Genomic DNA, 15,598 nt, shown 5'->3' with positions numbered 1-15,598 from the left:
GACAAAAACCACATGATCTTCTCGTTAGATGCAGAAAAAGCATTTGACAAGATCCAACACCCATTCATGATAAAAGTTTTGGAAAGATCAGGAAATCAAGGCCCATACCTAAACATGATAAAAGCAATCTACAGCAAACCAGTAGCCAACATCAAAGTAAATGGAGAGAAGCTGGAAGCAATCCCACTAAAATCAGGGACTAGACAAGGCTGCCCACTTTCTCCCTACCTTTTCAACATAGTACTTGAAGTATTAGCCAGAGCAATTCGACAACAAAAGGAGATCAAGGGTATACAAATTGGAAAAGAGGAAGTCAAAATATCACTTTTTGCAGATGATATGATAGTATATATAAGTGACCCTAAAAATTCTACCAGAGAACTCCTAAACCTGATAAACAGCTTCGGTGAAGTAGCTGGATATAAAATAAACTCAAACAAGTCAATGGCCTTTCTCTACACAAAGAATAAACAGGCTGAGAAAGAAATTAGGGAAACAACACCCTTCTCAATAGTCACAAATAATATAAAATATCTTGGCGTGACTCTAACTAAGGAACTGAAAGATCTGTATGATAAAAACTTCAAATCTCTGAAGAAAGAAATTAAAGAAGATCTCAGAAGATGGAAAGATCTCCCATGCTCATGGATTGGCAGGATCGACATTGTAAAAATGCCTATCTTGCCAAAAGCAATCTACAGATTCAATGCAATCCCCATCAAAATTCCAACTCAATTCTTCAACGAATTGGAAGGAGCAATTTGCAAATTTGTCTGGAATAACGAAAAACCTAGGATAGCAAAAAGTCTTCTCAAGGATAAAAGAACTTCTGGCGGAATCACCATGCCAGACCTAAAGCTTTACTACAGAGCAATTGTGATAAAAACTGCATGGTACTGGTATAGAGACAGACAAGTAGACCAATGGAATAGAATTGAGGACCCAGAAATGAACCCACACACCCACGGTCACTTGATCTTCGACAAGGGAGCTAAAACCATCCAGTGGAAGAAAGACAGCATTTTCAACAATTGGTGCTGGCACAACTGGTTGTTATCGTGTAGAAGAATGCGAATCTATCCATACTTATCTCCTTGTACTAAGGTCAAATCTAAGTGGATCAAGGAACTTCACATAAAACCAGAGACACTAAAACTTATAGAGGAGAAACTCTGGAAAAACCTTTAAGATATGGGCACAGGGGAAAAATTCCTGAACAGAACAGCAATGGCTTGTGCTGTAAGATCGAGAATTGACAAATGGGACCTAATGAAACTCCAAAGTTTCTGCAAGGCAAAAGACACCGTCAGTAAGACAAAAAGACCACCAACAGATTGGGAAAGGATCTTTACTTATCCTAAATCAGATAGGGGACTAATATCCAACATATATAAAGAACTCAAGAAGGTGGACTTCAGAAAATCAAATAACCCAATTAAAAAATGGGGCTCAGAACTGAACAAAGAATTCTCACCTGAGGAATACCGAATGGCAGAGAAGCACCTGAAAAAATGTTCAACATCCTTAATCATCAGGGAAATGCAAATCAAAACAACCCTGAGATTCCACCTCACACCAGTCAGAATGGCTAAGATCAAAAATTCAGGTGACAGCAGATGCTGGCGTGGATGTGGAGAAAGAGGAACACTCCTCCATTGGTGGTGGGAGTGCAGGCTTGTACAACCACTCTGGAAATCATTCTGGTGGTTCCTCAGAAAATTGGACATAGTACTACCGGAGGATCCAGCAATACCTCTCCTGGGCATATATCCAGAGGATGCCCCAACTGGTAAGAAGGACACATGCTCCACTATGTTCATAGCAGCCTTATTTATAATAGGCAGAAGCTGGAAAGAACCTAGATGCCCCTCAACAGAGGAATGGATACAGAAAATGTGGTACATCTACACAATGGAGTACTACTCAGCTATTAAAAAGAATGAATTTATGAAATTCCTAGCCAAATGGATGGACCTGGAGGGCATCATCCTGTGTGTGGTAACACATTCACAAAGAAACTCACACAATATGTACTCACTGATAAGTGGATATTAGCCCCAAACCTAGGATACCCAAGATATAAGATATAATTTGCTAAACACATGAAACTCAAGAAGAATGAAGACTGAAGTGTGGACACTATGCCCCTCCTTAGATTTGGGAACAAAACACCCATGGAAGGAGTTACAGAGACAAAGTTTGGAGCTGAAATGAAAGGATGGACCATGTAGAGACTGCCATATCCAGGGATCCACCCCATAATCAGCATCCAAACGCTGACACCATTGCATACACTAGCAAGATTTTATTGAAAGGACCCAGATGTAGCTGTCTCTTGTGAGACTATGCCGGGGCCTAGCAAACACAGAAGTGGATGCTCACAGTCAGCTAATGGATGGATCATAGGGCTCCCAATGGAGGAGCTAGAGAAAGTAGCCAAGGAGCTAAAGGGATCTGCAACCCTATAGGTGGAACAACATTATGAACTAACCAGTACCCCGGAGCTCTTGTCTCTAGCTGCATATATATCAAAAGATGGCCTAGTCAGCCATCACTGGAAAGAGAGGCCCTTTGGACTGGCAAACTTTATATGCCCCAGTACAGGGGAACACCAGGGCCCAAAAGGGGGAGTGGGTGGGCAGGGGAGTGGGAGTGGGTGGATATGGGGGACTTTTGGTATAGCATTGGAAATGTAAATGAGCTAAATACCTAATAAAAAATGGAAAAAAAAATTAGGGAAACAACACCCTTCTCAATAGTCACAAATAATATACGATATCCTTGGGGTGACTCTAACTAAGGAAGTGAAAGATCTGCATGATAAGAACTTCAAGTCTCTGAAGAAAGAAATCGAAGACCTCAGAAGATGGAAAGTTCTCTCTTGTTCATGGAATGGCAGGATTAATATAGAAAAAAATGGCTATCTTGCTGAAAGCAATCTATAGATTCAATGCAATCCCCATCAAAATTCCAACTCAATTCTTCAACGAATTGGAAAGGGCAATTTGCACTTAATCTGGAATAACAAAAATCCTAGGATAGCAAAAACAATTCGCAAAATAAGAGAACCTCTGGGGGAATCACCATGCCTAACCTAAAGCTGTACTACAGAGTAATTGTGATTTTAAAAAAAACTGCATGGTACTGGTAGACTGACAGACAGGTAGACCAATGGAATAGAACTGAAGACTCAGAAATGAACCCACACACATATGGTCACTTGGTCTTTGACAAAGGAGCTAAAAGAATCCAGTGGAAAAAAGACATTTTCAACAAATGGTGCTGGCTTAACTGGTTGTTATCATGTAGAAGGATGCGAATTGAAAAAATTCTTATCACCATGTACAAAGCTCAAGTCTAAGTGGATCAAGGAACTCCACATAAAACCAGAGACACTGAAACTTATAGAGGGGAGAGTGGGGAAAACCCTTCAAGATATGGGCAAAGGGGAAAAATTACTGAACAGAATAGCAATGGCATATGCTGTAAGATTAAGAATTGACAAATGGAACCTCATGAAATTGCAAAGTGTCTGTAAGGTAAAAGACACTGTCAACAGGAGTAAAAGGCCACCAACAGAATGGGAAAGGATTTTTACCCATCCTAAATCTGATAGGAGACTAATATCCAATATACAAAAAAAAAAAAAAAAAAAAAAACTAAAAGACTGGACTCCCAGGAAAGAAATCAGGAAACATACATGTGAGCACTAGCAAAAGAATACAAGAGATGGAAGAGAGAATCTCAAGTGCAGAAGATTACATAGAAAACATGAACACAACGATCAAAAAAATGCAAAATCCAAAATGATCCTACCTCAACACATCCAGGAAATCTAGAACACAATAAGAAGGCCGAACCTTACAATTATAGGTGTAGATGAGAATGAAGATTTTCAACTTAAAGGGCCAGTAAATATCTTCTACAAAATTATAGAAGAAAACTTCCCTAACCTAAAGAAAGAGATACCCATGAACATACAAGAAGGCTACAGAATACCAAATAGATTAGACCACAAAAGAAATTCCTCCCAACACAAAATAATCAGAACAAAAAATGCACTAAATAAAGATAGAATATTAAAAGCAGTAAGAGAAAAATGTCAAGTAACATATAAAGGGAGACCTATTACAATTACACCAGACTTCTCACCAGAGACTATGAAAGCCAGAAGATCCTGGACAGATGTTATACAAACCCTAAGAGAACACAAATGTCAGCCCAGGCTACTATACCCAGCAAAACTCTCAATTACCGTAGATGGAGAAACGAAGGTATTCCATGACAATAACATATTCACACAATACCTTTCCATGAATCCAGCCCTTCAAATGATAATAAAGGGAAAACGCCAATACAAAGGCAGAAATTACACTCAAGAAAAACCAAGAAAGTAATCTTTCAACAAACATAAGACTGCCGCAAGTAAAGAACCCCCGAAATCTAACAACAAAAATAACAGGAAGCAATAATTACTTTTCCTTAATATCTCTTAATATCAATGGACTCAATTCCCCAATAAAAAGGCATAGACTAACAGACTGCCTAAACAAACAGGAGCCCATATTTTGATGTATACAGGAAACCCATTTCAGCGAAAAAGGCAGACACTACCTCTGAGTAAAAGGCTGAAAAACAATTTTCCAAAGAAACGGTCTGAAGAAACAAGCTAGAGTAGCCATTCTAATATCAAATAAAATCGACTTCCAAAACAGAGTAATCAAAAAAGACATGTAGGGGCACTTCATACTAATCAAAGGTAAAATCTACCAAGATGAACTCTAAATTCTGAATATCTATGCTCTAAATGCAAGGGCAGCCACATTCATTAAGGAAACTTTAGTAAAGCTCAAAGAACACATTGCACCTCACACAATAATAGTGGGAGACATCAACACCCCACTCTCATCATTGGACACATCCTGGAACAGTAACTACACAGAGACACATTGAAATTAACAGAAGTTATGAAATCAGTGTATTTAACAGATATCTACAAAACATTTTACCCTACAACAAAAGAATATACATTCTTCTAAGCACCTCATGGTACTTTCTCCAAAATGGACCATATTGGTCACAAAACAGGCCTCAACAGATCCAAAAATATTGAAATTATCCCATGCATCCTATCAGATCACCATGGACTAATGCTGATCTTCAATAACAAGATACATAATAGAAAGCCAATGTTGACATGGAAGCTGAATAACACTCTACTCAATGATAAGTTGATCAAGGAAGAAATAAAGAAATTAAAGACTTTTTAGAGTTTAATGAAAATGAAGCCACAACATAACCAAACTTATGGAACACAATGAGAACAGTTCGAAGAAGAAAATTCAAAACTCTGAGTACCTCCAAAAAGAATCTGGAGAGAGAACACACTTGCAGCTTCACAGCACACCTAAAAGCTCTAGAACAAAAGTAAGCAAATATGCCCAAGAATGAGTAGACAGCAGAAAATAATCAAACTCAGCTTGTACAACCACTCTGGAAATCAGTCTGGCAGTTCCTCAGAAAATTGGGCATAGTACTACCAGAAGATCCTGCAATTCCTCTCCTAGGCGTATACCCTGAAGATGCTCTAACTTGTAATAAGGACACATGCTCCAATACGTTCATAGAAGCCTTATTTATAATAGCAAGAAGCTGAAAGAACCCAGATGTCCCTAAACAAAGGAATGGATACAGAAAATGTGGCATATTTGCACAATGGAGCTACTAAAAACAAGGAATTCATAAAATTTTTAGAGAAATAGGTAGATCTAAAGTATAACATCCTAAGTGACTTAACACAATCACAAAAGAACACACATGATATACACCCACTGTTAAGTCGATATTAGGCCAGAAGATCCAAATACCCAAGATACAATTTGCAAAAATATATGAAACTCAAGAAGAAGGAAGACCAAAGTGTGGAGACATTGATACTGCTTAGAATGGGGAAGAAAATACGCATGGGAGGAGTTACAGAGACAAAGTTTGGAGCAGAGACTAAAGGAATGACCATCCAGAAACTGCCTCACCTGGGGATCCATCCCATAAACAACCACCAAACCAGATACTATTGCAGATGCCAACAAGAGCTTGCTGACAGGAAACTGGTATAGCTGTCTCCTGAGAGGCTCTGCCAGTGCCTGACTAATGTAGAAATGAATGCTCAGTCATCCATTAGATGGAGCACAGGGCCCCCAATGAAGAAGCTAGAGAAAGTACCCAATCAACTGCAGGTGTTTGCAGCCCCCTAGGAGAAACAACAATATGAACTAACCAGTAATCCCAGAGCTCCCTGGGACTAAACCATCAATCAAAGAAAATTCATTATGGGACTCGTGGCTCTAGCTGTATAAGTAGGAGAGGATGGCCCAGTCGGTCATCAATCCGAGGAGAGGCCCTTTGTACTGTGAAGGATCTAAGCTCCAGTATAGATGAATGCTTGGGCCAGGAATCAGAAATGGGTGGATTGGTGAGCAGGAGGAGGGGGTAGAGGATAGGGGATTTTGTGGGGAGAAACTAGGAAAGGGGATAACATTTGAAATGTAAATAAAGTAAGAAAATATCTAATAAAAATAAAAGTGATGAATTCGTCAACTTCTTAGGCAAATGTGTAGAACTAGAAAATATTATCCTGAGTGAGGTAACCCAATGGCAAAAGAACACACGTGGTATGTACTCACTGATAAGTGGATATTATCCCAAAGCTAAGAATAACCAAGATACAATTCACAGACCATAGGAAGCTCAAGAAAAATGGAGACCAAAGTATGGGTGCTTCGGTCCTTCTTAGAAGGAGAACAAAATACTCACAGGGGCAAATATGTAGATAGAGAGTAGAGCAGAGACTGAAGGAAAGGCCATCCAGAGACTGTCCCACCTGGGGATTCATCCCATATAACTTACCAAACCTAGACACCTTTGTGGATGCCAAGAAGTGCATCGAGAAAGAGGCTGGTATGGCTGTCTCCTAAGTGACTTGCCAGAGCTTTACAAATACAGAGACAGATGCTCAAAACCAATCACTAGACTGAGAGTGGGGTCCACAACAGAGGAGTTAGAGAAAGGACCAAAGGAGTTGAAGGGGATTTCAACCCCACAGGAAGAACAATATCAATCAACTAGTCCCCCAAGAACACCCAGGGACTAAGCCATCATCTAAGGAGTACACAAAGCTCCAGCAGCAGAAGTTGCAGAGGATGTCATTGTCATGCATCAGTGGGAGGAGTGGTTCTTGGTCCTATGAAGGCTCAATAAATGGCCAAGTGTAGGGGAACTGAGGACAAATAGGTGGGAGTTGGTGGGTGGGTGGGTGGAGGAACACCCTCATATAAGCAGGGGGAGAGGGGATGGGATAAAGGGCTTGTGGGGGAGGGAGATAACGTTTGAAATGAAAATGAAGAAAATATCCAATAAAAACTTATTAATACCTGAAAAAGTTACAAAAAATAGAATTAAAGAACTTTACATTATTCATCATGAGATGTCTACAAGGGGTACTGTCCAACTAATATGGTACTGGTTTATTTTAACTCCTTTGAAATATGCATGTGAACCCTGAGATTCCACCTCACACCAGTCAGAAAGGCTAAGATCAAAAATTGAGGTAACAGCAGATGCTGGCAAGGATGTAGAGAAAGTGGATGTGGAGAAAGAGGAATACTCCTAGATTGTTGGTGGGATCTAGCTTGTAAAACCAGTCTGGAAATCAGTCTGGCAGTTGCTCAGAAAAATTAGACATAATACTACCAGAAGATCCAGCAATACCTCTCCTGGGCATACATCCAGAAGATGTTCCAACTGGTAAGAAGGACACATGCTCCACTATGTTCATAGCAGCCTTATTTATAATGGCCAGAAGCTGATAAGAATCCAGATATCCCTCAACAGAGGAACGGATACAGAAAATGTGTTTCATTTACACAATGGATTACTACTCCGATATTAAAAACAATGAATTTATGAAATTCTTAAGCCAATGGTTGGATCGGGAGGGTATCATCCTGAGTGAGATAACTCTATTACAAAAGAAGTCTCTTTTTTTCCAATTTCTTTTTTTAATTAGGTATTTATGTCATTTCAATATCCAATGCTATCCCAAAATTTCACCCCAAGCTCCCCCACCCACTCCCAATTCTTGGCCCTGGCATTCCTCTGTACTGAGGCAGAAAAAGTTTGCACGACCAATAGGCCTCTCTTTCTACTGATGGCTAACTAGGCCATCTTCTGATACATATGCAGCTAGAAACACGAGCTCTGGGGGTTACTGGGTAGTTCATATTGTTGTTACACCTATAGGGTTGCAGATCCCTTTAGCTCCTTGGTTACTTTCTCTAGCTCCTCCATTGGGGGCCCTGTGATCTATCCAGTAGCTGACTGTGAGCATCCACTTCTATGTTTGCTAGACCACGGCATATTCTCACAAGAGACAGCTCTATCTTGGTCCTTTCAGCAAAATCTTGCTAGTGTACGCAATGGTCTCAGCTTATGGAGGCTGATTATGGGATGGATCCCCGGATATGGCAGTCCCTAGATGGTCCATCCTTTCGTCTCAGCTCCATACTTTGTCTCTGTAACTCCTTCCATGGGTGTTTTGTTCCCAATAATAAAAAGGGGCAAAGTGTCCACACTTTGACCTTCTTTCTTCTTGAGTTTCATGTGTTTAGCAAATTGTATCTTATATCTTGGGTATTCTAAGTTTCTGGGCTAATATCCACTTATCAGTGAGTACATATCATGTGAGTTCTTTTGTGATTGGATTACCTCACTCAGGGTGATGCCCTTCAGGTCCACCATTTGCATAGGAATTTCATAAATTCATTCTTTTTAATAGCTGACAAGTACTCCATTGTGTAAATGTACCACATTTTCTGTATCCATTCCTCTGTTGATGGCATCTGGGTTCTTTCCAGCTTCTGGTTATTATAAATAACGCTCCTATGAACATAGTGGAGCATGTATCCTTCTTTCCAGTTGGAACATCTCAGGATATATGCCCAGGAGAGGTATTGCAGGATCCTCCACTAGTACTATGTCCAATTTTCTGAGGAACCACCAGACTGATTTCCAGAGTGGCTGTACAATCTTGCAATCCCACCAATAATGGAGGAGTGTTCCTCTTTCTCCACATCCTCGCCAGCATCTGATGTCACCTGAATTTTTTATCTTAGCCATTCTGACTGGTGTGAGGTGGAATCTCAGGGTTGTTTTGATTTGCATTTCCATGATGATTAAGGATGTTGAACATTTTTTCAGGGGCTTCTCAGCCATTCTGTATTCCTCAGGTGAGAATTCATTGTTTAGCTCTGAGCTGCATTTTTAATGAGGTTATTTGATTATCTGGAGTCCACCTTCTTGAGTTCTTTATATATATTGGATATTAGTCTCCTATCTGATTTAGGATAGGTAAACATCCTTTCCCAATTTGTTGGTGGACTTTTTGTCTTATTGACGGTGTCTTTTGCCTTGCAGAAGCTTTGCAGTTTCATGAGGTCACATTTGTTGATTCTCGATTTTACAGAACAAGCCATTGCTGTTCTATTCAGGAATTTTTCCCCTGTACCCACATCTTTGAGGGTTTTCCCTACTTTCTCCTCTATAAGTTTCAGTGTCTCTGGTTTTATGTGGAGTTCCTTAATCCACTTAGATTTGACCTTAGTACAAGGAGATAAGTATGGATCAATTCGCATTCTTCTACATGATAACAAACAGTTGTGCCAGCACCAATTGTTGAAAATGCTGTCTTTCTTCCACTGGATGGTTTTTGCTCCCTTGTCGAAGATCAAGTGACCATAGGTGTGTGGGTTCATTTCTGGGTCTTCAATTCTATTCCATTGGTCTACTTCTATGTCGCTATACCAGTACCATGCAGTTTTTACCACAATTGCTCTGTAGTACTATTTTATGTCAGGCATGGTGATTCCACCAGAGATTCTTCTATCCTTGAGAAGAGATTTTGCTATCCTAAGTTTTTTGTTATTCCAGATGAATTTGCAGATTGTCCTTTCTAATTCGTTGGTTAGAGATTGTTGCTCTCATGTTTCTGTTAGCCTCTATCAGCAGATCTGGGAGACTAGCTCTCTCCTCTGAGTTTCAGAGGTCAGAGCAATCTCTGCAGGCAAGCTCTCCTCTTCCAGGGAAGGTGCACAGATATCTGGCTTTTGGACCTCCCTCCCGGCCGAAGATGAAGGCCCAAAACAGGATCTGTCCCAGATGCTGTGTTACTTTGGCCTGTCACAGAAGTTGTTAGCTTCTGTAGTCCACACTCTCACAAGCACAGACTAGTCTCAAAGGATCTGGAAACCAAGATGGCTCCTCCAGGTACTCCTGCAAAGCCCTCCTGGGCCAGGCAGTCAACCTATCCTCTGGCAGGGAAGATGCCCAGATTTCTGGAGCCCGAAAAGGGGCCTGCCTCAGAAGCTCTGTGGCTCCCATGTGTCCCAGAAGCTGTTAGCTTCTGTAGTCCACACTCTCACCTGTGCAGACTAGTCTCGGTGGTGTCCGGGAACCAATATGTCTCCAGCAGATGCTCAGGCCAAGAATTCTCTTGATATATACTCACTGATAAGTGGATATTAGCCCAGAAACTTAGAGTACTCAAGATACAAGATACAAAGCACATGAAACTCAAGAAGAACCAAAGTGCGGATGCTTTGTCCCTCCTTAGAATGGGGAACAAAATACCCATGGGAGTAGTTACAGAGACAAAGTTTGGAGCTGAGACAAAAGGATGGACCATCCAGAGACTGCCCCACCCGGAAATCCATCCCATAATCAGCCACCAAACATAGACACTATTGTATATGCGAGGAAGATTTTGCTGAAAGGACCCTGAAATAGCTCTCTCTTGTGAGGCTATGCAAGTGCCCAGCAAATACAGAAGTTGATGCTCAAAATCATCTATTGGATGGAACGTAGGTCTGAAGGGGTCTGCAACCCTATAGGTAGAACAACAATATGAAGTAACCAGTACCCCCAGAGCTCGAGTCTCTAGCTGCATATGTAGCAGAAGATGGCCTAGTTGGCCATCATTGGGAAGAGAGGTCCCTTGGTCTTGCAAACTTTATATGCCCCAGTACAGAGGAACGTCAGGGCCAAGAAGTGGGAGTGGGTGGGTAGGGGAGCAGGGTGGGGGGAGGGCATAGAGGTCTTTAGGGATAGCATTTGAAATGTAAAGGAAGAAAATATCTAATAAGAAATTAAAAAAAAAAGAAATATGCATGTGAACATATTGCAGGAAGCCCCAACAGTACAATGTTACTGTACAGATTTTCAAAAGACACTTAGTGTTAGTTATTCCTCTCAATATTTCCTCATCTACTTTCCCTCCTACACACACCCAAATCTAACCCTTCATCTTCCATTATCACCCTTTCGCCCTTTATAAGACTGTATTCGACAAGCCATGACTCTTAAAAATTCCTGACTTTGAAAGTTATTCCAATATAAGTAAGTATTAGGCTAATAAGCCATATGTAAATTGTGGAAGACGAGTCTGTGGGAAACCAGACCTTCAACAGCTCCCACCCTGAGAATCAATTGACCCTTTGTTGGGAGCCGAGCCACCCCCTCCTCACACAAGGCTGATTGTGAGAATCAACTGACCCTTCTCTTGGACAGACACCTGGGGCTGTTTGAGCAGAACCAGCATCCAAAGATAAGCCACAAGATGTTTCAAGCCTGCACTTAGCATCTGCCCCAGATGTCCCTCCCTCTCTCTGTGATTTGATCCCCCTCAGACACTCCCTATTTCCTCTCACTGTGTGCTGATAATCAGGCTTCCAGCCTCCATTTAAGTAGACCTTGACAACCCTTTGCTTGATCTCACTCCCTGTTCTCGCCCATTTCTATTTCAGGCTTGATCCCCCTTGATCCCCGAATAACTAGGTCCCATGGGTCTGGATAATAAATGTCAATTAGCCAACACAAATTTTACAGATGAAATCATGGATATGTACTCGTCCTAGACAAACATAAGGTATCTGAGCAATTAAAGATAAGTTATTCTTACTTTTTGTCCTATTTCCACATATATCCCATTCTAAATGCTGGTACTTTCATGTGTAAAAATATTGTACAGTGATATCTTAATTCTCACACATGAAAGTCTAAGTTCATTGTGCCTGAGACAATATTGTTGCAGGCTTAAATATCAATAAAGGTTTGGAACATACAATTCTTAGATTTATAACCTGAATTTTTACTTTTCATCATTGAAAATCAAGACTAAGTCCCTAGTTTTTTATTATACCTAAAGTAGAAATGAGTTGGAGCTATTAATTTCTTAATGATTGCTCAATCCATATCTTTGCTTGTATGTCCAGGATTACTTAATTACAAATGAAATTCTCTAGATACTACCAAAGTACATTAGACCTGTGATAAGGATTCATGAGTATATCAGAAAACAAGTCATGATCTACCTGAAAATAAGTGGATATGGGAATAACCCCAGGATTCAGGTGGGAAAGACCAGCTTCAGTTAATAAATTCGTCATTTATAAATGTCCTGGGTCTGACATGGGAAAAGTTGTAATGAAGCAACTTCCTGGGAAATTACAGAATCTGAATGACACATTGCCAGTTTTCTGGAAGGGCTTGGTGTCAGAATAATTTTGCAGAAGTGAAATAGTAGGGAGGAAAGTACTCTGTAGAAACTCACATAATGAGTCCCTTGTTCTACCTTGGAGCGCCCCAATTCACATCTGACCATGAGATCAATTCAGAACTTAGATTCTCCCAAAGGAAACATGAAAACCCTTCCCTAACTTCTGCCCAGGTACGCATTAACATCTAACAAACTCCTAGACATCATCAATAAACATCAGAAAGAAATGGAGATTTGCTCTGGGGATAAATGATAAATAATAGACTCTCTGAAGGATGTCATGTCCCGGTGCCCTATTATTTTATGAGACTGGAAACTTGGACTTGTTAGGTTACCTTCACAGCATTGCATGGAGAATAAGAAACCATTCCGAATTTCATTGCAGATGAGCATCTTCATCCTGACTGAGGCTCAGAAGGTGGGATTCATCTACCATAGACTTCTGCTTAAAATTCTTTTCTCTTTTCTTCAGTGAAAATTGTCTTCTGAAGCCAACATGAAACATTATTTCTTTTTGAAGTCTGCAGTTTGATTTAAGTAGGTTAATATTTTGCTTTCATCTCAAAGAAATGTCTGTGTCCCAGATTAGTAATTAAGTGTAACATGTATGTGAGATGTTGAATTTTATCTGGTAGGTGGAGACCCTTGTGTTCCTAAAGAAAATATATAAACAAGTAAAATGCAGGCTAAGCATTAGCTTGCAAAGGGTATAAGACTGACTGTGTTAATAATTTTCGAGGGAAGCTGGAGATGACACAGCTAAGACTCTGGCACCTGACATTTTAGAACAAAAATTAAGGTCAGAAAAACTATGAATAAATGAAACTTGTTAGCAAGTTGGGCTTTTTTTCACATGGAGGACAAATATGTAAGCCTATGTTCATCTGTGTAATCAGAAGACAGTTGACTCTATCAGAAATATGTGGTGGCTTTTTTGTGTGTGTGCGTCTGTGTTTGTGTGGATGAATAGTATAAAATTTTCTCAAAAGCCAACATCTTAATTTTCTACGGCAGAATTCTGTTACACAACTTTATTATTATGTACAATCTTACATGTTATTCCCATACACACTATTTTTAATATGTTACTATAACATAAGGATATTCAATTAATTATTTTTATGTTGCATTTATATATTCTTTTATTTTTTATTGATTAAGGTACATTCCATTTGCAGCTTCCCCTCCTTGCTAATTGAATTCTGATGATGGATTCACAAATTCATACTATACTCTTTACTGTCTGTATTCATATGCAAAGCCCATTGTGTGTTAAAATGTGTGTTATTGTGCTCTTGACCTACTGAACCAATAAAGATGTAGTTGCAATACAAAATGTATCTTGAGTCAGGAGTAATTCAATGCGTATAATATAATATTTTACTTGAGTTATTATACATGCATTTTTTTCCCTGCAGTTTACCTGTAATGTGTAACTAGAATACTGTCTCACTTATCAAGTGAAGAAATTGTCACAAATCAATTGGTAAGTGTGGACAATAGAACAGAGACCCACAGAGAGTAGTGTCCTATCTATTCATCACTGTAGGATTGGGAAAAGCCCTCTCCATGTCTGCTCATGGTAACTCCCTGAAAACCACTGAGGAAGTGGCTCTTCAGATTCTCTTGCTTTGCCAGTTTGGGGTTGGGACTGTGGCCAATGTCTTTCTGTTTGTCCATAATTTCTCTCCAGTCTTGACTGGTTCTAAACAGAGGCCCAGACAGGTGATTTTAAGCCACATGGCTGTGGCCAATGCCTTGACTCTATTCCTCACTATATTTCCAAACAACATGATGGCTTTTGCTCCCAAAACTCCTCCAAATGAACTCAAATGTAAATTAGAATCCTTCAGTCACCTGGTGGCAAGAAGCACAAACTTGTGTTCCACCTGTGTCCTGAGTGTCCATCAGTTTGTCACTCTGGTTCCTCTTAATAGAGGGAAAGGTAAACTTGTACTCAGAGCAAGTGTCACAAACATGGCAAGTTATTCTTCTTACAGTTATTGGTTTTTCAGTGTCTTAAGTAACATCCACATTCCAATTAAGTTCAGTGGTCCACAGATAGCAGACAATAACACTGACTCGAAAAGAAAGTTGTTCTGTTCCTCTTCCGGATTCAGTGTGGGCATTGTCTTCTTGCAGTTTGCGTACGATGCCACATTCATGAGCATCATGGTCTGGACCAGTGTCTCCATGGTACTTCTCCTCCATAGACATCGCCAGCGAATGCAGCACATCCTCACTCCCAATCAGAACCCCAGAGGCCAAGCTGAGTCCAAAGCAACCCATACTATCCTGATCCTGGTGTTTACATTTGTTAGCTTTTATCTTCTAAATTGTATTTGTATCATGTTACATGCCCTTTTTATGCATTCTCATTTCTTCGTAAGGCTTGTCAGTGAGATTTTAACTGCGGTCTTCCCCAGTATCTCTCCTTTACTGTTGATCTTCAGAGATCCCAAGGATCCTTGTTCTGTGCTCTTAAACTATTGAAAATCAGAGTTGCTAAAAAATGCATAATACAAAAGACAGCTTCACTAATACGATTAAGGACTTTATTCCATAAATATATATTCAACATTTTGTATGAACAAGGTGTGGTGCTCTCTGCTGTAATTTTAAAAGAATAAGGCTATACACCTCTGTTGATGTGAAATGATTTCTGGTTAGAATCTGACTGACATGGTAAGTGAGTTATTCACTACCCTCTGTACTTTTGTATATAACTGCCTCCTGCTGCAGGCTGGTCTAAAACTGATGCAACCTATCTTCCCTAAACAGTTTAATGTGTTAAATGGTCCTGATCAAACGCATATTCTCACTCCTTCTTAGTTAATACTTTAAACTTCGGATAAGAACATAATACATCTCTATATTTTCCTATTTGAATAAATGAGAGTGCTTTGCTATGATTAAATATTTTCAAAAATGAAATTTATATAAATAGTAAGTATATTGCATGTCATTCCATTTTAGTTAGGAGATATATGC

At 39.8% G+C, this 15,598-nt stretch overlaps 1 protein-coding gene across 1 annotated transcript; it reads left to right on the top strand.

The window, feature by feature from the left end:
• The first annotated feature begins 14,176 nt into the window (after positions 1 to 14,176).
• Positions 14,177 to 15,100, top strand: Vmn1r255 (vomeronasal 1 receptor 255). Its single transcript, NM_001167147.1, has one exon. It carries the CDS (start codon positions 14,177 to 14,179, stop codon positions 15,098 to 15,100), a length of 924 nt encoding a protein of 307 aa, NP_001160619.1.
• The last annotated feature ends 498 nt before the right edge of the window (positions 15,101 to 15,598 follow it).

This window comes from Mus musculus, chromosome 7, assembly GCF_000001635.26.
Source record: "Mus musculus strain C57BL/6J chromosome 7, GRCm38.p6 C57BL/6J".
Taxonomy (NCBI): Eukaryota; Metazoa; Chordata; class Mammalia; order Rodentia; family Muridae; genus Mus; species Mus musculus.
This window is presented reverse-complemented; position numbering and strand designations above follow the sequence as displayed.

Coding starts and splice junctions, on each gene's coding strand:
- Vmn1r255 (NM_001167147.1), top strand. CDS start 14,177: ATGTCTGCTCATGGTAACTCCCTGAAAACCACTGAGGAAGTGGCTCTT.